The 22,662-nt window shown below is 37.8% G+C and overlaps 1 protein-coding gene across 1 annotated transcript; it reads right to left on the reverse strand.

Annotated features, from left to right (window-relative positions):
• Nucleotides 1-15,593: 15,593 nt before the first annotated feature.
• LOC111893503 (cationic amino acid transporter 1) lies at nt 15,594-20,360 on the reverse strand. Its single transcript, XM_023889572.3, has 3 exons — nt 19,805-20,360; nt 17,604-18,309; nt 15,594-16,486 (listed from the first exon to the last, which is right to left on the reverse strand). Exons 1-3 carry the CDS (start codon nt 20,217-20,219, stop codon nt 15,808-15,810), a joined length of 1,800 nt encoding a protein of 599 aa, XP_023745340.2. The 5' UTR covers nt 20,220-20,360; the 3' UTR covers nt 15,594-15,807.
• Between the last annotated feature and the right edge of the window lie 2,302 nt (nt 20,361-22,662).

Here is a 22,662-nt window from a genome sequence, read left to right on the forward strand (position 1 = left end):
TCACCCAAAACTTTATTTTAACATATAAGGGCCCTTAACTATTAATTAATCACATTTTTAAGGATAAAACCTTATCCAAAAGAGAGTGGGTGAAGTACAAAGGTAGAGTGTTGACTTTACTTATGTCTATGACACAAGCAACCACTCTCATACCCACTCCATGTCACTATTCACCACCAGCCCATCCCTAGTCACTCCATAGGTCCTTTCTCACTATTTACAACTATTCCCACGTTCTTAGGGCTGGAACATCCATCCTCTCTCCTCACACTTTAATCATTCTCTCATTTTTACCAAGAATCACACTCCAAACTCTCTCATCTTTTTCTCTCTAATTCAAGAATTTCAAGGCATACTCCAAGACTCTTCTCCTACAATTAGTAAGTATCATCATCTTTCTTATGATTATTACACATCCTCCTACTCAAAATCAAAGATTTCTTACACAAACATCATCACATTCTTGTTAGATCTTCGAATCTTCAAGTGATTCTTCAAGTGTTTTTGGGTTGAACACTTCTCTTCTTCAACACTTACCTACTGAAATCACTCAAAGTGAGTTCATACCCCTACATTTTTATGTTTTCTTAAGTTTTTAGGGGGGGGGGGGGGGGGGGGGGGAATACAAGTTAAAACACCAAGAACATAACTAAATTTTTCTAACAGCTTTCATCAGAAAAGTTGGACTCCATTCACGGACTGTTTTGGACAACTTAAACATTTTTGTTTGAAAAACTGTTTTAGGTGTAAGTAGTTCCAGTTCTTAGCTTTAAAATGACTACTTGCACATCTCCATACGATTTTTCTACAATTTATGGTGATTTTTACAAAACTGCCTATCATTTCAAACACCAATCCGGACCAGTCTGTGATTATGGACTTTTTCACCCAAGTTGGAGGTCATTAAAAATCATGATAAAAATTATGAGTAAACTAGACACATTTTGGGAACTCTCAGAATTTACGGATTTAGTTTTCAACTTCGTATGATTTTTCTATGACTTTTCAAAAACAGTGTAGAAAGGTTGAAATTTTGTTAACAGCTTATAACTTTCATAACACCTTGTATTATGTTGAGCAAAGTGTACAACGATAAGTTCTAAATATTGAATGTGTTTCCTTGTTAGTTTATCATCATAAACTGAAATATAGTCATTCATGATAAGATTAATCATTCATTTAGAACACGTATATTAAGCTATAATGAGCATAGTTTATGGATTCATAGCATTAAAGCATTCATAAAAGAATTCTTATACATTACAAAGGTTTTGGATAAACTATAATAGGTATAGTTTATGTATCATTTACTTCTCAAACTTATTTACCAAAGGTTTTCAGTTTAGTTCACATAAATCTGTTAATGAATAAATTTGTGAGTCATTCCCTTCGGGTTACTTCCAAAGTAACAAAGTCGACAAGTCCTGTAAATTGTAACCAGAGTCTCTTGTAGGGAGAACGTGATAGTTGTGTATAGATCTATATTGGGTTTGACAAACCCACACCAGAGCTGCTTGCAACAGCTAGACCGGCAGGTCTGTGGTGACAAGTGTCATTTAACGGCGACGCTTGAAGAACGTCGCATTACGAGGCCGTCTATGTCAAGTATGGTTATAATAACTCACAGAAAGTATTAACAAACTTAAGAATTTACGAGAATTTCACTAATATCATACGCGTTTATATTGAAATAAACTCACGTTATTTCTGTAAATAAGGAAGATTACTCATATGTTTCAGTCTTTGGATACAAGACTACAGTATTCATTTTAAGGAAAATATCGGATTTTTCTGGAATAACTATACAATTACGAGACAAGCTTTTTTTTTTTCATAATTATATACAAAAACTTATGAACTCACCAACCATTGTGTTGACACTTTTTCAAACTACTTGTATTCTCAGGAAATCGCTAAACAGGTAACAAAGTACTTTTGAGGATGGGGCGTTGAGGCGTCAAACTTATCATATTTTGATAACATATTGTAATTGATTTTGAAACATGTAATTCATACAATGATGTAACTCTTTCAATTATATATATGTTGGTTGTGTTTACTTTCATCACTATTGCCATTGTTGTTATGATACTACACATGAAGTCCTCCACCCCCGGACGTTTCCGCCATCCTTGGTTTGGGGGTGTGACAATAATTCAGATCAGAGCACGGATGCAATCGTCACGAGACAGACAAAAGAGCTACGCCGATAAATGACAAAAGCCCTTGGAATTCGAAGTTGGAGATAGGGTGTTACTAAAAGTCTCTCCTTGGAAATGAGTGATTCGTTTTGGGAAGCGGGGCAAGCTGAACCCTCGATACATTGGACCCTTTGAGATTCTCGCCCGAATCGTTCCAGTGGCTTATAGATTGCAACTACCCACCGAGCTCAATAGTGTACACCCTGTATTCCACGTCTCCAACTTGAAGAAGTGCTTATCCGATGAAACTCTCATCATTCCATTAGAGGAAATCGAAATCAATGAGAATCTTCTGTTCATCGAAGAGCCGGTTGAAATTATGGACCAAGAGGTAAAACGTACCAAGTAGAGCCGCATTCTGATCGTGAAAGTTCGATGGAATGCAAGATGCGGGCCAGAATTCACATGGGAACGCGAAGATCAAATGAAGCAGAAGTACCCTCATCTATTCTCGCATTCTCAAATCTAGCTTTCAAAAGAATTTCGGGACGAAATTCCTTCTAAAGGGGGGATGATGTCACAACTAGAAATTTTGGTGCCTTGTAATTACAACACTTATAACAACTATGAATCAATAACATGAAAGCATGCATGATGCTTATTCTATAACAACAAGACTTCACCAAATACTTCATTCTAGCCCTACAAATGGTCAACAAAGAATTGTAAACCTTTGAAATTCCAATTTGAGTTCATTTTGGACTAGGATTCCTTATTGGGCCTAATGGACTAATAAACTTCCAAATTATCCATCTTGAATCTAGAACTCTCTAATGGGCCCTAAATGGAACCATATACATGAAACATAATATTTTGGGCCTTAATGGGTCACAACCAAATTAATTTAGCCCTAATAGGTCATAAAAATTATACTTTGATTTGTTTGGGTCAAGCATCATCTAACTTAACTAGAATATGGGCTTAAGGACAAAAAGCCCAAAAATCTCCTCTTTCCCTCTTCAATCTCGGCCCAAGCCCACAAAGAAAGAAAGAGTTGACTTGGGGTGCCAACTCATTTTTACTTAGTGGATATCCATGCAACTCTCATACTTCCATGCAACCTCATTTCTCTATTCTCTCCTCTTTTTCTTCCTAACGGCCGAACCCGAACACACACACACACACACACACTTCACTCAAACTCTCTCAAAGGAAACTCTCCCCACTCTTCTCCAAATTTTCGAGATCTAGGAAGCTTTCAAAGAGATTTTTCCACAAACCTCATCATCCAAGGTAAGTTCATACTTGGATTTATGACTTAGACTCTTTTTTTTTCTCAAAAATCTCTTCTAAATTTATTCCAACTTGTGATCTTGCACCTTAGAAGTCGCTAAACTCGAGATCTACCAAGAGGACTTGCTAGGATGGAAATCTTCTTCCTTTCTCTCTTCAAAACCGAAAACACAACCAAAGGTGAGATTCATACCCCTCTTTTTGGTTTTTCATATGTTTTATGGGGGATAATACAAGGAAATTTGTAGATCTATGTATATGTGTATGCTATGTGTGATTTTATGCATGTATGTATGTGATGTTATGTGTTTTTGTGATAAATATGTAACAAAAAGGGGTGATAATTTGAGATCTATGACATGAGAAAAGAAACAAACATAAACTAAGTTATTTTACACTAAGATAGTTATGAAAAATAGCTTATAAGGTTATGAGGAACACATTCTAACATAAAAGCCATTTTAGGACTTAAATTGTCAAAAATATAAAACTTGGGTTAAAAACTGTAAACTCACGGTTTCTTGAGGGTCAAAAGAGCCAAAACAGTTTCTATAATCAATTTCCTGAATATTAGAATTTTCAAAGGACTTAAAATGCAAAAATTTAGCTTAATGGGCTAAATTTGGGCTTTTCAGCCCAATAAACCCAAAATTGCAAAAATTGAAGTTTTAAGGGGCTGAATTGTAACATTCTGTAAAACAGGGGACATGAAGTTAAATAAAACTATTTCAAAGGTCAAAAATGCTTTTAAATTCCAAAAGGGATAAAAAATGTAAACTTTTTATATTTTGGGCAAAAACTGTAAAAATTGCGAAATTTGGGGTTCTAACCAAGAAACACAATTCTGGAAGGGCTAAAACTGTTTACTAAATATAATTTGTGTTAAAAATGTCTTTTCAACAAGTTTATGATACAAAAGTGTCAAGAAAATGTTTTTAAGGACTAAAAATGAAATTCTTTTATATAAAGGACGAAAAGTGTTATTTTTATAAAAAGGAAGGCAGTGAAAAGGTCAAAGTTATACTTCTAAACAAATTAATTCACTAAGACAAAGTACAAGATATCCGACCAGCGACAAAACGAAAAAACAAATACACCTTCAATACCAAATATCGTTATAAACAAATTGATTCGGTCTCGAGTCAATACAAAACAACAATCGCTAAAAAAAACTCTCCAATAGATATGTGATGACTAAAAGGAATAAACCTACAAACTTTGGACTTATGAGTTTCAAATTATGCTTGTTGGGCCTTTTAAGCTCACCAACATGATCTTTGGGCCCAAAGGGTTAACGCTTATATGTTATTGGGCCTTCAATGACCCAATATTTTATAAAAGGACTTTCAATAGTTTTATGTGTTAGTGGGCCAAAGTGTCCCATTAGAAAAGCTAGTAAGGTCACAGTAAGCAAGTGCGAGTTGGACCATTGTGTCTTTCGCATCCACGACAGCCTAAGGTCCTTACGATACTCCCCTTCTCTTCATTTGTTAAGGCTTTCGAGAAATCAAAGAAGACAAAAATTAGGACGATATATAATATGGATTAACCAATACTCATTCGTTAAGACAATACAAAAATCAGTAATTACAAATACATTTCAACATCGGAAAACATCGGGTTTTCCGGGGAATTCAATACTACTCGTTCGAAACTTTATAATAATATTACAAAATACCCTTCATATATATATATATATATATATATATATATATATATATATATATATATGTTTATATATGTTTTTAAAATCATCCATGCATCAACTTATGGATCTTCACACTTTGATAAACAGAAGTCTTTTCAGAAAATATCGGATTTTCTGGGTTTTACAAAATACACAAATCATTTTATCACAACATTGCTTATGAACTCACCAACATTTTATATGTTGACGTTTTTGCAAAATAACTTGTATTCTCAGGTAACAGGTAAGCAGAAGAGTTATAAGAAGTAATGTTAGATGTTATGTTGGTAAATGTACTCAAACTATCTGGGTTATGAATGTGTAGTGATAAAACAATGTACTTGATTTGAACCATTCCAGTTGTAATATATTGATGCATGGTGACGCTTATGTTATGATTCATGTATATTCATTGTGATGGTATTCAATTAAAGTCACGCGAGCCCTCGGACGTTTCCGCCATCTGGTTCGGGGGTGTGACAGATTAATCCTCGGTCTAGCAGCTCCTGAAGCTACGTAGACAACTCCTGCATCTCTGGCGGTGCTAGGCGATATGATGCCTTGGCTATAGGAGCCGCGCCAGGCACTAAATCAATACGGAACGCCACTTGCCTCTCGGGAGGCACCCCAAGCAACTCCTCTGGAAATACATCAAGAAAATCTCGTACAATCAGTACCTTGCTCATATCTGGGTTGTTCTCCACCCTCGTAACTGACACATAAGCCAAAAACCCAGAACAACCTTGTTGAAGGAATCTCCTAGCCCTCGCAGCCAAACAGAGAGATGGCCCATGTGAGGCTCTCTCTCCATAAATAACTAGTTCTCCCCCTCTTGGGGTTTGAACCCTCACCAACTGACGCTTGCAATCTATCATGGATCCATTAGACCCCAACCAATCCATCCCGACGATCACCTTCATTCCTCGCAAAGGAATCGGAACCAAATCGATAGGAAACCTCTCCCTGAACATATTCAGAATACTCCTTGGAAATAACCTCACAGCATACACGGTGCGGTCATCTGCAATCTCTACCTCGAGTGGGGAATCCAAAGTCAACAAAGTATCACAAAACTGACGATCACCTTCATTCCTCGCAAAGGAATCGGAACCAAATTGATAGGAAACCTCTCCCTGAACATATTCAGAATACTCCTTGGAAATAACCTCACAGCATACACGGTGCGGTCATCTGCAATCTCTACCTCGAGTGGGGAATCCAAAGTCAACAAAGTATCACAAAACTTCTTGCAGAGTGCAAGAGATAAAAAAGATCGGGTAGTCAGCAAATCAAAAAGAATCTGAGCCGACAAACCATTAACCAAAAAGGTCTTTATATAAAATCATAACAGCATAAGCATAATAATAAAATAAATGAAGCATAAATAAATCACATACCAGTCACGACATTAGGCACTGCTCGGTCCTCCTTAGTAGTCAACTGAAATGCGCCGCTCTTCACCGCCGGAGCTTCCGCCTTGATCGGGTAGCCATCTCTAATCCTCATTGTGGTGGGCGCAAGCGTCGCCACTACTCCTTTTCTTCTAACCAACCTCAGACAATCGGCCTTTTTATGACCGGTCGTTTGTAGTGGAAACAAATCAAGACCTTCTGGATGCAATCCCGACTCATGTGACCCGACTTGCCAGATGCATAACATACCGATCATGTTGCTCGATAGGCTCCATTGTGCGGCTTACCGTACTTGGCACACCGAGCACGACCCTTCCGGCCTTTACTGGGAGGATCGGAGGTCTTAGACTTCTTGGCCTGACCCACTGCTGCCTAAACATGCTCCGACTTCTGCTTGGTTCGGAGCTCCAGCTCAATTTCCCATTCCCGGGCCTTTTCCACCATATCATTCAGGGTCTTGCACCCTCAAAAACTCACAAACTCCCAAATATTATCCCTCAACATGGAATGATACATCGTCTTCTTCATCTCCTCATCCGCAGCATACTGCGGAACCAAAAGTGCCCTCCCTCAAAACTTGGCGATGATCTCCGCCACAGTCTCAGTAGTTTGCTGTAAAACCTGGAACTCTCTCACTAAATGCTGCACCTCAATGGATGGTGCAAACTCCTGATCAAACCTCATCACAAGCTCCTACCAAGTCATCTCATCCACCTTTGCTGATCCCACCTCACGGGTAACCTCCTCCCACCAGTCTCGTGCTTGATCCCTCAACATACAAGATGAAAACTCCATTTTTGCCGCCTCGGGGCAAAAACTCATGCGCTAGGCATTCTCATTGCTTTTCACCCAACATCAGCTAGTGATGGGATCCTTGACCCCAAAGAACTCAGGCGCTCCATACGCCTTGAACTCCCTGAAAAAGGGAGCTCGGGCCCCAATCTAGCCTGCAACAATCTCGGCTCGGAAGGACCTGAGCCTCTCCTCGATGATCCCCATGATGCCCTCCTTGATGGTACCAAGGGTAGCGTCAAGGGTGCTATGAGTAACCTCTGATGTGAAAAGGTTGTGCAACCTCTCATCGATGGGCTCCACACCAAAGCCCGAACCCGATCCTAATCCTGAACCTGAACCTTGTGTGATCATCACCATCCTCAACTGAAAATATCACAATTAACAAAGATAAAGATTTTGAAAAAGGGATTCCTCCCCACCGGACTACTAAGAACTATCAGACCTGACATTGGTTCGGGTACACGTCCTATGCTTTCAATAGTACGGGCCCAATACTACCTTCCACACCTACTTATACCTTCCTTAAGGCCAAACCTAATATTCCTAAATCATACAGTCACAATCATGACTCATAAACACAACACTAAATCAGATCCTAGACTGCTCTAGGATTCTAAACCATCACCAAACCAAAAGCTCAGATTAATCATAGCAGGTTGCCCTCATGCATCCAAGTTATACACAAAGAGAATCACATAGACTGTCAAATAAAGCTTCTACCCTAAACCACAACCAAACAAGGAACGAGAATAAGGCAGATTCCCTCATTCTAGGGCTATGCAATCCTAAACATGTACAACTTTGAAAGCATACACTTAGCAAATAATTCATACAACATTATTTTTCCATATATAATATAGCATGGCTAAAACATTGGGAATACTCACTTGAGTTCGGCTGATTTCGCGCATTGCATTCTCCTTTTTTTCCTACAAGATTGTTTTAAGGAAATTTAACTTTGGTTTCTTTCTGAAAAACAATTTGTTACCATTTCCTAAGTTTGAGTTCTGACACACCCAAAAGTGTGCCTGAATCCCACAAACCAAGGCTCTGATACCAACTTGTAACAACCCAATTTTCAGAAAATTTTTAAACTATTAATTTAATAAATATCATCCATAAAGAGTACAAAAATCCCATTACATAGCCATATTATTTTAAAATTCAGAGTACAAAAAGCTATATGTGAAAACATTGGAGAATGCACGCCACACCATCAAGTCGGGCCCTTGCCCTTATCCATAGGAGTACCTGAAACATTCAATAAAACTGCAAGCACAAGCATAGTGAGTTTCCCAAACACACGAATCATATAATCACATAATACCATGCACACATATATACATACAAGTATTCCATGGACTCCCTCCATGGTCTTCAATGGAATGTCATGGGCTACCCCATGGTCTTCTATCCTCGTGCCATGGGCACCTCCCATGGTCTTGCCAAATGCCATGGGCTCCTCCCATGGTCTGCACATAAGTCAACATATAATTCCACTAACAAACAATTACATATTCCCATACGAAACATTTCATAATCAATAATGGGCCGGCCTTGGTGCCTGCGACCCATGAGTGTGGTGAGAAGACTCACCTCAAATACTGAATGGCAGTTGACTAGGTCCTGACTCCAAATATTAGCTCTACTCAATCCCTAAACAAAATTAGTTCCTTAAATATGACTCAAAATGCTCTAAAACCCTTAAAAGTCAAACTTGGTCAAGGACTAAAGTCAAAGGTCCGAGTTGACCCAACTCGCCAAGTTGTCCTTTACCTTATCGAGTTTCATTAACTGCATAGATCGGGGAAACTCGCATCAGCTCGCCGAGTTAGCCAAGAATCCAACACCTTAATGCATTAAGTTGTTTCCATCGAATCTAGAAGCTTCAATTCTCAGATCTCCTTCAAAATGATGTCTAGAATGGTAAAGTTTCCAACTTTACCCTTAAAAACCACCACAATGAACCTAAACCCGAATCCTTGACTCAATAGAGTGAGGCTTAACCCATCAAGCCCTTAAACTCGCAAAACATAGTCCCAAAACACAAATCTGGCATCCCAAGGCTAGAATATGACGTAAAGTTTCCAACTTTACGTCCATGCATGCAAGAAAGGAACCCTAGGACCCAAAATGGATTAATAAAGGACTTATCGCATGGATGGGACTTAGGACCTAGCAAAGCTTGTAACTTTAAGCCAAGAGAGGTCATGAAAGGGTTAAATCTAACATAAAAACCCCGAAAACCTTCAACCTCTTGGACAACCCAACCATAAACCCAAAAATCAAGTTAAAACATTAAACAAAGAGATCTAGAAGATAACAACACAAGGTATCACCTTTATACCTCAAAAGAACTTCAACAAATGGAGAGTTTATGGATCCAAAGCCTTCCTTCCAAACTAAGCACCTTCAACTTCAAGCTCCTTCCAAAGAATACCAAAAACCAAGTCTCCATGCTCACCACAAGCTCACACACTCAACCTTGGAGGATAATGCACAAAATTAGGGCTTCTGGATAGAGGAGGCTGGTAAGGAGGCCAACCAAGGGAGTTAAGGTCTTTAAATAGGGTGTAAAACCCTAAAATTAGGGTTTTCTTCACAGCCGCCAACTCGCCGAGTTGGACCAAAAATGCCCGCGGCCAAACACCCTCTCGAAATGACGAGTTGGAGGTTCCAACTTGTTGGGTCCCCACATAAATACAATAAATTAGGGAATTTAACTAATACCAGATCCAAGCGTTACATCTCTGTAGTGGGTATCAATTTTTCACCGTCAACTTGTTTAAATCCAGATAATCAATGTATATCCAGTGCAAACCATCTTTCTACTTGAAAAAAGGAGCACTTCTCAACCAATATAAGGCGATATGGTGCCTTAGAAACTGGGTTAGCATCAGGTTTCAGATCGATCCTAAACTCCACCGGCCTCTTAGGAGGCACGCCTGGTAGATCATCTGAAAAAACATCAAAAAATTCTCTAACTACAGGGACTTCGGAAACTGAATTCTTCTTCTCAGCTCGAGTGATAACCACATATGTTGAAGATACTTCCTAGCCCTAGTGTCTGAATAGAATGCTGAACCAACTCTATTTCCCTCCCCATAGATACTTAGCTCTCCCCCTCTTGGGGTGTGAAGTAACAGTAACTAATGCTCACAATCGATTAATGCTCTGACCTGGCTCAACCAGTCCATACCCACAATCGCAGATACATCTGTCATCAGAATACGACTAAGGTCTATCATAAATCCCACACCAAAAATCTCCAGTACACAGTCATGGTAAACATATGGGGCTGAAATCGTGCGGTCAACGATGATGGCGACCTCTAGAGGTCGATCCAATGATCCAAGGGAAACATGAAAATTCCTATTAAATGTAGACAACACAAAAGATTGACTCGCACTCGAGTTAAACAACACTAATGTAGGTAATGAATTCACCAGGAATATACCTGCAATAGCATGGATAAAATCATATAGGAAATATAAATCGACAAAAATATTAATCAACACATACTAGTGACGATGTTCGGTGCTACCCTGGCCTCCTCTGCTATCAACTGGAAAGCTCTTCCTTGGGCCTTTGGGCCCTTGATTTTCCCATGGCATCTTCCAGTGGTGCGCAGATTCACAGGATTTGGAGTTTGCACTGGTCTTGAGGCAAGCAATAGGCAGTCTACATTCACATGGCATGTCTGGTTGTAGCTGAAGCAGACACGAAAACCTTAGGGAAATACTTCACAAAATGCCCCTCCTTTCCACATATGTAAGATACTGAACCAGACCAATAGGTCCCCTCATGACCCTTACTACACTTGCTATAAGTACGAACCTTTTGACCTCATAATCTCGAATCTACAGATTTGAAACGCTTAATCGCTAGATACGACTGTACTAGAACATGCCTCTTCTCTATCCTCTATTTTTCCACCTCACCCTCTCTGACATGTGTCTCCAACTTAATCTCCATCCTCCTGACACTGGACTACAACTCAACTAATATACATTACTGGGAGTTTGTCACAAAATCTCTGATATCCTTCCTGAGCATACTCAAGTATTGGGTCATCCGTATATACTCTGAGGAAGCGTACTCTAGACAAAATAAGGACCTCTCATGGAACATCTTGGTGATCTCGATCACCGTCTCTATCGGTTGTCTGAGCGATAAGTACTTCTGAGCCAACCGCTCTATCTCCATTAAAGGAACATAGTCATCATAGAACATCTCAAAAAACCGCTCCCATGTCACTGTGGCCACGTCCCCAGGAAAGTAACCAGTAGTCACAAACTTCCACCAGTCTTTCATAGCTATGATAAGAAGTTTTAGTGCAAACAAACCTTCAAATCCTTTGGACACCAACATGTATAAATGTATCCCTCAACATCAGAAATCTACCTCATCGCATCAGTCGAGTCCTTGGTCCCATAAAACTCTAGGGGCTTCATTTTGTTGAATTCTCGATACTACATCGAATCACTCCCATGCGGTCTCGTAGCAACAACGGCTGCGGTGGCTACGGTAGCAGGAGCCGTAGTGACAACGACAAAATACTTGTCGAACTACTCGATGAGTGTGGTCTTAATAACATAAACATCTTTGTGATTTGCTTCCTCATCTCTAACGCCACCTTAGCGACAATGATCCTATGGATCTCATCATCATCGGTACATGGTCTCTCGGGATCACTAGAGCCTGAACCTTACCTAGTCATCACCATAGCATACACATGCACTATACACACTCCTACTAGCTCCTTAGCAGTCTCGGGACTCTCCATAAATCTTGTACAAATCCTATGTGTACAATAGTACGGGTCCATAGTACCTTCCATACCCATCAGTATTTGATTTAGAATTCCTCCCAAGGCTCCTAGTCACTAATATTTCTCTCACTAAGTGCATTGATAGACATATATATATATATATATATATATATATATATATATATATATATGGTCCAAAGAGCCACATCTACCCCTAGGTACTCATCCTAGGTTCTACCTCGACCACCTTCTCGCACCGCTAGAAGTCTCCACTAATCTCGCTAATTGCTCTGTGTATACCAATCATACATAATTGTAATCTAATAGACGGTTAAACAAATGATTCCACCCTTAGTCCACAACCAAACAAGGAACAAGAAATAAGGCTAAACTTGACATACCAAGGCTATAAAATTGTAATTATATACAACTATATAGTATATACAAATAAATTAATGGTATTAAATTCAAGTCTTAGCATAACATCACAAGCATTCATATATGCTACAAGACATCACAAAATCAGACAACTCTATCATGCAATTCCAGATGGGGTCCTTAACCTTTCAATTAGCATGCATTTCTAATAGCCCATATAACAACAACACAATTACAACATCTAAAACAAGTGTGGATATTTTGGAAAATCACTTTCGAGCTTCGGCTGACTGTACACTTCGCCTCTTCTTTGTCCTTCTTTAATAATTAATTTATTCCAAAACATTTTATGAAATTTCCCAGATCCTTAGTTTGAGTCTGGAATCACACGAGTGTTCCGCCAAATGCATCAAACCACGACTTTGATACCGACTATTAAATCCACTTTTTCACAACCAAAATTTTCGTTTTTTTAGGTAAAAGATTGTTTTCATAAAAACCAAGTCTGGAAAAATACGAGTATCAAATACATTAATCCAAAAAATCAGAGTATCAATGGCTCTGTGAACTATCAACAATCTTGGAGTTATCAACAACTCAATAAAACACACATAACATCAATCAACAAGTAAGACTCAACTAGTCTAGCATGCACCATACTATGACATAGGTAATATAGTGAGAAGAATCACCTCACAGATAGCAACTCGATACATAACTCTCAAATAGTGTACCCTGATACTAAGAGACAACTAAACACAGTGTGGATGTACCCTTTTAGTCTACACTCTAAAACCCTTAGGTTGATAAAAACTCAACCATGGAAAAAATTCAATGGTCAAAGTCAGTCCTAGCTAATCCCCATGTCGAGGACACCCTTTAGCCACGCCGTGGTAGCATTAAGACAAAACAGTTGCAAAGATTGTCCATCGCCACGACGTGGTGGCCAACTTGCAATGTTGTGGAAGCTGCTCATTTCAGCTTAATGTATTAAGCCCTTAATACTTTAAGCAACTCATTCATACTTTCTAGAGGGCTTTCTTACTCTCAAAACTCCATTAAAATTACAAATTTATAGACATACATGTCAAATGCATGTCTGGAGCTCAAGCTAGGTCAAAAATGGTGAAAATGAGATCAACATCTCATACATGAAACCCAAAAAGAAATAACTTTCTATATCTGGGACAACAGACCACAAAGGAACCTCAAGGACCCATAAATTTTCCAACTTTATGGAGTTCATACACCCAAACCCTCCAAACAAGGAAAGAAGTGGATAAAAAGCTAGATCTAGCTTGCTTGATGCTTAAAGGTAGGAGCTTGAGGACTTACAAGAGTCCAGAAACAACACGAGATGTTGAGGGGGAGGCTTTCTTGCTGGAACAATGCACAAAGAACACATTCTTCTTCTTAAAGGGACTAAAATCACCACAAAAGATCATAACGTCAACAATAGAGTTTACAGTTTCTTCTAGGTTGAAAGGGAGGTGATGGAGGCTAAGGATGTAAAGACCCTAGCCATCACATCCCTTAAATAAGGCATAAAACCTAGAACATTAGGGTTTTCACCCTAGTGGCCACCACGTCATGGCTAGACACATGCCACGTCGTGCTGAGCACAGATGATGCACGTTTCATTTGGGCATGACTAGGTCATAGTCATCATAAGACCCACATTTTTCTTCTTTATTTTGCCAAAAACATAAATGAATCATTTACCTTGAATAGGTGTTACAATTGGATAGGTTGTTCATAGATCCAATTTTTTTGGGCCTTTTGAGGATTAAAATTGTTGCTTCCCTTAACGGCTATTTCAGGTAAGCCGAAAAAATAACTTAAAAGAGTAATATATTTCTTATTTTCTATAGATTTAGTCCTAAATATTTTTTTGTGCATTTAGTCCTTAATATATTTTTCTTTGTTACAAAATAAATCATTGTTGTTTTTTTACACATTCAGTACTTATGACCGGTTTTTTAGGTTTTCCCACAATGAGAGGTATTTTGGTAAACGAATTATTAAATTTTAGAAGTTGATTATTATTTTTGGACAAACCAAAAAAGAAAGATGAACGATAATTTTGAGACGGAGAAAATATTATTTCAAGTAATTTATATGTAAACGATTTTTTATCACTTGAAACTCTCATTTACAATGTTTATTTTATTATATTACGTCATTCAGAATACAAAACAGAAAAAATAATTTTCATTTACTAACTTGAGAAAGAGAACACTTTTATCGAAACAAACGTTTTATGACTTTATCCACATGAAAATTATTGAGAAGAAAAACAAACGAACAAACAATCCCTTACTACGCCCTAACGTCTGATATAGATTGATTGTAATTTCCCATATATATAAGACATGAAGTGAACGTTCGACCCCGGCGACTACGACTATCATGCCATTATTGGTTGATACTATTTGTATAATTATGGGAGAATATATAATTGGAAGAAGGAATGCCGAATACTGCACGAAAATGGCCAAACCCATCACCCATGTGTATTGCATAGTTTTATGTCACTACTAAATGATAAAAATAGCATATAGAAAATTTATTCACTACTTACATAAAACTAGAATAATCCACATTCCAAATACATATGACAATAATACCCACGTTAAAAAAGGTTTCTATATTGACTTACACGTAGGAATGTTATTCAGTCAGAACCGAACCCAGCGGACCTAAACCAATAACCTGAAAACCGAATAAGTCTAATTGGAGGAAGTGAAACCTGGACCGATTAACCTAATACGGGTTGGTTCGGTTCGGGTAGTAAACTTGTTCTCATGTTATGAATTTCGTATTCGAACTCAACTCACTTTAAAAAAGTTTTCTATATCAAGTATTCGAACTCAACTCACTTTAAAAAAGTTTTCTATATCAAGTACTGGTTTAGTGTTGTTATGAATTTAATATTCAAACTCAACTCATGTTAAAAATGTTTTCTATGTCAGCTTAGAGGTACCGATTCTTGTGTTATTATGAATTTTGATTTCACTGGTTCTAGTTGTTGAGAATTTAGTATTCAAACTCAACTCAAGGTAAAAAGTTTTCTATATATATGTTGTAATGTTGTTATAAATTTTGTATTCAAACTCGACTCAGACTTCAAAAAGTTAATATCAATACGATACGAAATTCAGTTATACATTTAAAAACAAACTATATATATAAACTTCAAACAAATGTCACACTATACCATCCCTGCTTTTACGGTATACCATTTGCTTCAAATTAATTCCCTTTACTACATCATTTGATGAACACACATTTTCATAAAGCAAAACCATATAATAACTACAGAAAATAACTTTACGACTTATTATCATCTACCAAATCACTTTTACTCTCTAACCCATTATTCACTCCTTCTTCAACCTTCTTCCACTCCTTCTCCTCCCCCTTAGCCGTGTCATATGCTGCATGAAGTCCAAACAAGAAGTAATAAACCAACAAGAAACCCGTCCACCCCCCAAACCTAATAAACGAGTCTCTATCAATAGAACCCAAAAGAAAAATATTAATCGCAATCGAAGCAGAGGGTAACCACGGCACCAGTGGTACCCCCCACATCTTGGGTTGTCGTGCCATTGGCACGAAAGCCCAGAGTGACACGGTTCCAATCACCCAGAATGGGACCGTGATACAGTATCCAATCCACCCATGCTTTGAGAGACCCCAGTATGCGGAAGTGGCGATAGAGGAAATGAGAATGGTTGCTAGACATGCTATGAGTTTGTTGCGGTTCGCGGTGGTGGTGACACCACTAACGTAGTAGCGGCGGACGAGGAGGGCGACCGCCACGAGCATGAAGATGAAAAGGGTGGAGATGGAGAGGAGGTTTGACAGGATGCCGAGGCTGGTGAAGAATGCGATTACGGCGGTGGCAACGAGCATGGCGACGGTTGCGTTCACGGGTGTACCGGTTTTCGCATCCACAATCGCGAACCATGGTGGCATCATGTGTGTCCGAGCAATGTGAGTCAGGTATCTACAAGAAACAACAATGTACTTTCATTTATTTGTGTATTATACCTTATAACATCCAACTTCACAGTTCCGAAAATCTATGTAGGAATAGCAATAAAATCCAAAGACAAAACAATTCCCACTTTGAAATTGAGTAAATTTCTCAAACCATAATGTTGTAATAAGAAAAAGATTGAAAATTGATACAAACTATTTAGATCTTAATATGAAGGGTGAGTATGGTAGCATCACATTATACTACAAGAAAATTGACTTTCAGAGACAACAATCGTCCTGTAGATGCAAAAGTTGTCCCTATAGGTTTTCCGGACGAAAAGTCGTCTCTAAAAATTTCGTCTCTATACGTCATCCCTATAGGTTTCATCTCTAATTAAAGATGGACTTTTCAAAACATTGCTGGCTCTATACACATTTTAATAATTGAAGGTGGGGAATATGGAAAAAGTAATAATGTGCTTCTATTTATTTTATTTTTGTATATTACTTTGGCTTTTCAGATTATAATATTGTACTTTATAACCATTTTATTAAAACACATTTCGTAGATTTTTTAAAATATTTGATCAAGAAATTGAAAAAATAATTTTCTAATAGAATATTATTGGACATCGTTTTAAAAAGAAATAAAAATATAAATACAACCTTTTAATTGAGAAAAAAAAGTTATGTAAAAAAATATCAACATACTATAATTGATTTCTTTATATATAACTATATATACTTTGTTTCATTCTCTGATTTATTTACATATAACTTTATACTTTTATTTCATTAGGTTATGACATTGTAGTTTGGGAAACCGATCTAATTATACTAGTGTCATTCAAACATGAAAGTATAATGCTCTAATGTATTAAAACATGAAGTAGGTAATTCTATTTCAAATTTAGTTCTAAAGATATAAAGTAAGATATGATCATAACCAAATAAAGAAAATTTGTTATTTATAATTATATTTTTTTGGTCAGCCCTAATATGAATGCAAACCTATATTTTGACTACTGAGTTGCCACTTGCTAGATTTTCATTCTCTCTTAATATGAATTCTTAATATGAATGCAAGCATATACTTTGACTTTTGAAGTCAAATAAAGCACACTGTTCAAGTTGAACATTACCTGGCTTGACCAACAGCTCCCACTAGCAGCACTGACGTCATACCCTTCAAAGCTCCGGCAGCCACCACATACTTCGCCCAATCCCACCCCACCGCCTCAAACGCCTTGGAGAAAGGAGCATCGATATCTATCGACTTATACGGTTGCATCAAGCAAAGGGTTATCGCTAACGCACAGTACAACGCGGTGGTGATCACCATCGACCCAACAAGTCCAATCGGAATATCTCTCGCCGGATTCTTAGTCTCCTCCGCCATTGTCGCCACCGCGTCAAACCCAACATAAGCAAAGAACAGTACAGCCGACGCCTTGAAGACACCCCTGGCTTTCTTAGGAGCGAAAGGTCTGTAATTGTCGGTGTCGGCGTTGATAAGCCCGCAAATGATGATGAACAGTATGACGATGATGTGGACGATGGAGGCGATGTAGTTGATGCGGGAGGAGCCTTTGGTGCTGAGGACGGCGATGATGCAGATGATGGCGATGACACCGACGGCGATTGGGTCCAGTTGGTTGTAGTCTTCGGCTAGGCCGTGAGCGGTGATGCGGAAGTCTTTGGGATTGTAGTTGCAGAGGGTTGCGAAGTAGGAGGTCCATGAACGCGCCACCGCAGCTCCGCCGATTACGTATTCTAGGAGGATGTTGCCGGCGGCGATGAAGGCGACGAAGTCTCCTAATTCCACCCTCAAATAAGCAAAGGACCCACCTGAAAGTTAATGTCATCATCAATAAGATATTATTACATTTTATTAGTATTATTTTATCAACTTACTATTGTTATTTATCTAATACTTACGTTAGATAATATAAGTTCTATTATTAAAATCTAGCATTGACTTGAAGTAAAAAAAAATTATTATAAAATCAAGTCTTGTAGAATATTTCAAATAACTGATGAATTAATAAAAACGCTAGCATAAGAATATCAATAATTTAATAATTATATACTAATTTCATTTTGAAAATTTTATAATTTATTAAATGGGAGTTGGGTGGGTGGCAATGCGTTGTCCACATTTCAAATAAAAACACTCCATACATCCAATTGCGATCCAAAATCTCCGATCAATCTTGACTTGTATAAAGTCGTCTTATGATTTCCAACTTTTTGACTTTTTATTATACCTTGAGTGCCAGATTTGCTTTCAATTTTCATAAAACGGCTATATAAATTTTTTAATATAATAGTAAGTATGAAAATGTCATAATTATAATTCTTACGTCCCAAAATTATAGTCCATCTTTCCTTTTTGGTTTGTTTCAAAATAATAGTCTACTTTTAAAAATAAATAACATTTTTATCAAAATACCTTCTCATTATTAATTAACCAACTAAACATTTAATGGAACATTAAATATAAAATAAGGACAAAACTGTCATTTTATTAAATAAAGTTAATGATAATTAATATTTTTCTTAATCTGTGTGTTTTTTGTATTAGGACAATAATATTAGGACGGATGCTATTTAATAAAGTAACAAAACTATATATCAAAAGGCTAATGACAAAATGTATGTTTTCAGCGAAAAACTTGGAGTATACTTTCTTAAATAAAGAGTCCACTTAAAGATCATGTCATTAATAAGATATTATTATTATATCAACTTAGTATTTTTCTTTTTAAAAGATAAATAAATCATAAGTGTGAAAACATGAAATATCAATACATAAATAATCATTAATAAAAAAAACTTACAAAATTTTATTTGATTAACCAATAAAATAACATTTTTTTAATAAGTTACTACATTAATGTTTACATTAAACGAGTATAAAAAATGAACACCAACAAAATAATTCTTTCTTATATTTTTGGTTAACTATAACCATATTTGTCATGATAGCTGGCATAAAGTATTTAGAAAGAAGAGGTAAGAACATTACAGATTACTTAATATGTTAACAGTTAGCTGGCAATAAAAGTGTATTCTTGGACTAATCGCCAATATAATTTTTAAATTAACTATTAAAAAATCAAATATAATATCAAAAAATAGGATGATCATTAACAAGAGTAAATTTATCACTGTTCATGCATATTCAGTGGTTGAATTTTACGTCGTGATCTACTCCTTCACTACTGTTTATGGTAACGAAATCTCAGTCGATTTGAATCACGACATGTTCGTTGTTATTATCTAGCTAATAGCAATGATTCAACAAAGATTTGATCAAGAAAATAGGAGAATGTAAGGAAACCTGCAACAGGAATTTCGACGGCGAACTCGGTGTAGCAAAACACGGACATGAGAGCGGAAGCGCCGGAGACGACGTAGGACAAGACGACTGCCGGACCAGCATCCTGGTTAGCTTCAAGTCCGGTGAGCACGAAGATTCCGGCTCCGATGACAGCGCCCATACCAAACCACATCAGATCCCACCACGTCAGCGTTTTCTTCATCGCCGTTTGGCTTTTCGCCTTTGCGTCGAGCTCCGCCTGGTCTCCGGAGCGTGTGAACAGCCGATCGATTAACCGGTGAGGAGTCTGTTTTAATGCGGCGGTGTAGTTTTCCCATGTCTGGAAGGACTCCTCCGGCAGGAAATCACCTTTCTGGTATGAACAGCCTCTTCTTCGGAGGCCTGCCGTCGTTGGTTCAGGTTCTTGAATCCCCATGATATGATGTTGAGTGTAGACACTCTGCCGGCCGGAGATCTCTCGTGGGAGGTTGATATTAGAAGTGGATTTATAAGGTTGGTGTTCGGCGAGTTCCGGGAAACGACAAAAATATACGGACGAAAAAGATCCCGAGGATTCGAATCTACTAATATATTCTGTCAAATGCAATATATTTCTCCGAATGAAGAAAAAATAAATAAATAAAAATAAATAAATCTTGCTTTACTAGTAAACTAAAGAACGGTGAGTCATTTATTATTTTTCTTTTTATAATTTATGTTTTTTTAAATCTATCATAGTCTATCCTAATAAATGAAAATGTTTTTGCCAAATGTCATATTCTCATTTAGTTTGACACATGTCATTTTGTAGGATTTTTTGATTTTTTCTTTTTCCACTTGGCATTTTCTTGTGCTTTCAATTTTCTTAAATTTAAAAGTAAATTCTATATTTTATACGAGTTTATTTATGTTATGTAGAATCATTAAATTAAATTTCAATAACCATACCAAAAAAACGTACAACTACAAATTAGACAATAATCAATTCTTCCATAATTAAATGTTTACACATCATAATTTTCACTTATACAATAACTTTTTCAAAACAAAAAATGTTATGGAATCCAATTATAAATAAAGAAATTAGTTTCATTTATTAGGGTAGATATATTGAAAATTTTGATCTTTATTATTTTATATTCAACTTTTTTTAATAAACTCGTATAATACACGGGGCTCACACCTAGTGGTCTATAAAAATGATATTTGTCATGGGGAGTACTGAGTTGATACTCAAGACCATGGAGAAGATCCAGGTCTGGAACAGGCTCCAAACCGCTCAGAGTCATTAGAAAAACTATGCTGACAAGCGCCGATCAGACCTAGAGTTTCAGGTAGGGGATATGGTCCTCCTGAAGGTGGCGTATGGTTCAGGAAGCGGGGCAAGCTGGGCCTCAGGTACATAGGTTCGTTCAGGGTTTTGGCTCGGGTAGGCCGGGTTGCGTATCGACTGGATCTGCCAGCCGAGCTTAGCCAGATCCACAACACTTTTCATGTCTCCCAGCTGTGGAAGTTCTTAGTGGATGACTCCGCACTTGTGCCTTTAGAGGATATTCAGGTGGATGGCAGCATGAACTACATCGAGAGACCAGTGACCATTCTCGACAGGAAGACAAAGAAGCTGAGGAACAAGAGGGTGGAGCTGGTAAAGGTGCAGTGGCTGCACCACAAGGGGTCCAAGTCAACTTGGGAGCCCGAGGAAGAGATGATGGAGCACTATCCGGAGTTGTTCAAGGCAGCGGACTTCAAAGACGAAGTCTGATTTAAGTGGGGTAGAATTGTAACATCCGTAACTTGAGGTAATGTTAAATTATTTAATTTTGTAATTAATTTTTGGACTATGAGAGTAATGTTGGATTATTGAGTTGGGCCATTATTGAGTGGGATGACTGAAGACGTACGTTGGGCGTAAGCTTGGCGTACGCGGGGCATAGTGATGCATTGGATGGGGGGAGTGATGTGCATACGCTCAACGTATCAAGGCGTACACTGCTGACTCAATACCCTAATTAGGGTTTAAGCCATATATATACATCATTATGTACCAAACCCTAGCCTCCTTACCAGCCTCTCAAACTTAGAAACCCTAGAAACATAACCTTCTTCATCTTTGTGTGATCTTTATCTTGTGAAGTCCATTTTAGTGGCTTGAAGCTTGAAATGAGAATGAGGAAGCTGGTGGAGAAGAACTTGTATAGCTTGAGCTTAAGGATCTGAGACATCATCATCATTTAGCACTCGTTTAAGGTAAAAAGCTCAAAACTTGCTTCATATATGCTTAGATATCTTGTAATGGGGTTTTGGACCTTTTTGGTCCCAAGAATGGATTTTTATGGTTCCAAATTTGTTTTTAGGCTTAGGGTTGCCACCCATAGTGCTATTTGAGCACCAAAGACAGAAAAGTTACCATCTTAAAGGTTTTAATGTGGCCATGCAAGAGTATTAGTCATTTCTATGGAAGTGGGTTGTCATATTTCAAGTTTGGGTGCATTTGGGGGTTTGCAAGCCACCAAGTAATCGACTTTATGGGTTAAGACACTTTATTGGACTCAAATCTGTGTTTGGAGCTTAAAGTCTTAAGGGGTTAAGCCCTTTTGGAGATTATGGCGTAACAGGTTAGTACGTTGGGCATACAAGCCTATACACGCAACGTACAAGCCATGCAAGCTGTACGCTTAGCGTACAGAGGAGTATGCCTCATGTACTCACTGGATATGGGTTTTTCGTCATTTAGGCCTCGGTTTGGGCCATTCCATGGACTTTACTAGTTTGGGCCATAGTGGGCCATCAGAAATCAGATTGTTGGGCCAAAGTTATGTTTGGGCTTAAGGGAAGGCCCATTTTAGGAGTTGGGCCCAATTTAAAGAATTGGCCCATTA

Source organism: Lactuca sativa, chromosome 1 (assembly GCF_002870075.4).
Source record: "Lactuca sativa cultivar Salinas chromosome 1, Lsat_Salinas_v11, whole genome shotgun sequence".
NCBI classification, from domain to species: domain Eukaryota; kingdom Viridiplantae; phylum Streptophyta; class Magnoliopsida; order Asterales; family Asteraceae; genus Lactuca; species Lactuca sativa.

What these genes read in the sequence shown, in the direction of transcription:
- LOC111893503 (XM_023889572.3), bottom strand. Translation starts at nt 20,219, where the DNA reads ATGGGGATTCAAGAACCTGAACCAACGACGGCAGGCCTCCGAAGAAGA. An exon ending in CGTCGAAATTCCTGTTGCAG is followed by an intron (nt 18,310 to 19,804) that starts GTTTCCTTACAT and finishes ATTAACTTTCAG; the next exon opens with GTGGGTCCTTTGCTTATTTG. An exon ending in GGAGCTGTTGGTCAAGCCAG is followed by an intron (nt 16,487 to 17,603) that starts GTAATGTTCAAC and finishes TGTTTCTTGTAG; the next exon opens with ATACCTGACTCACATTGCTC.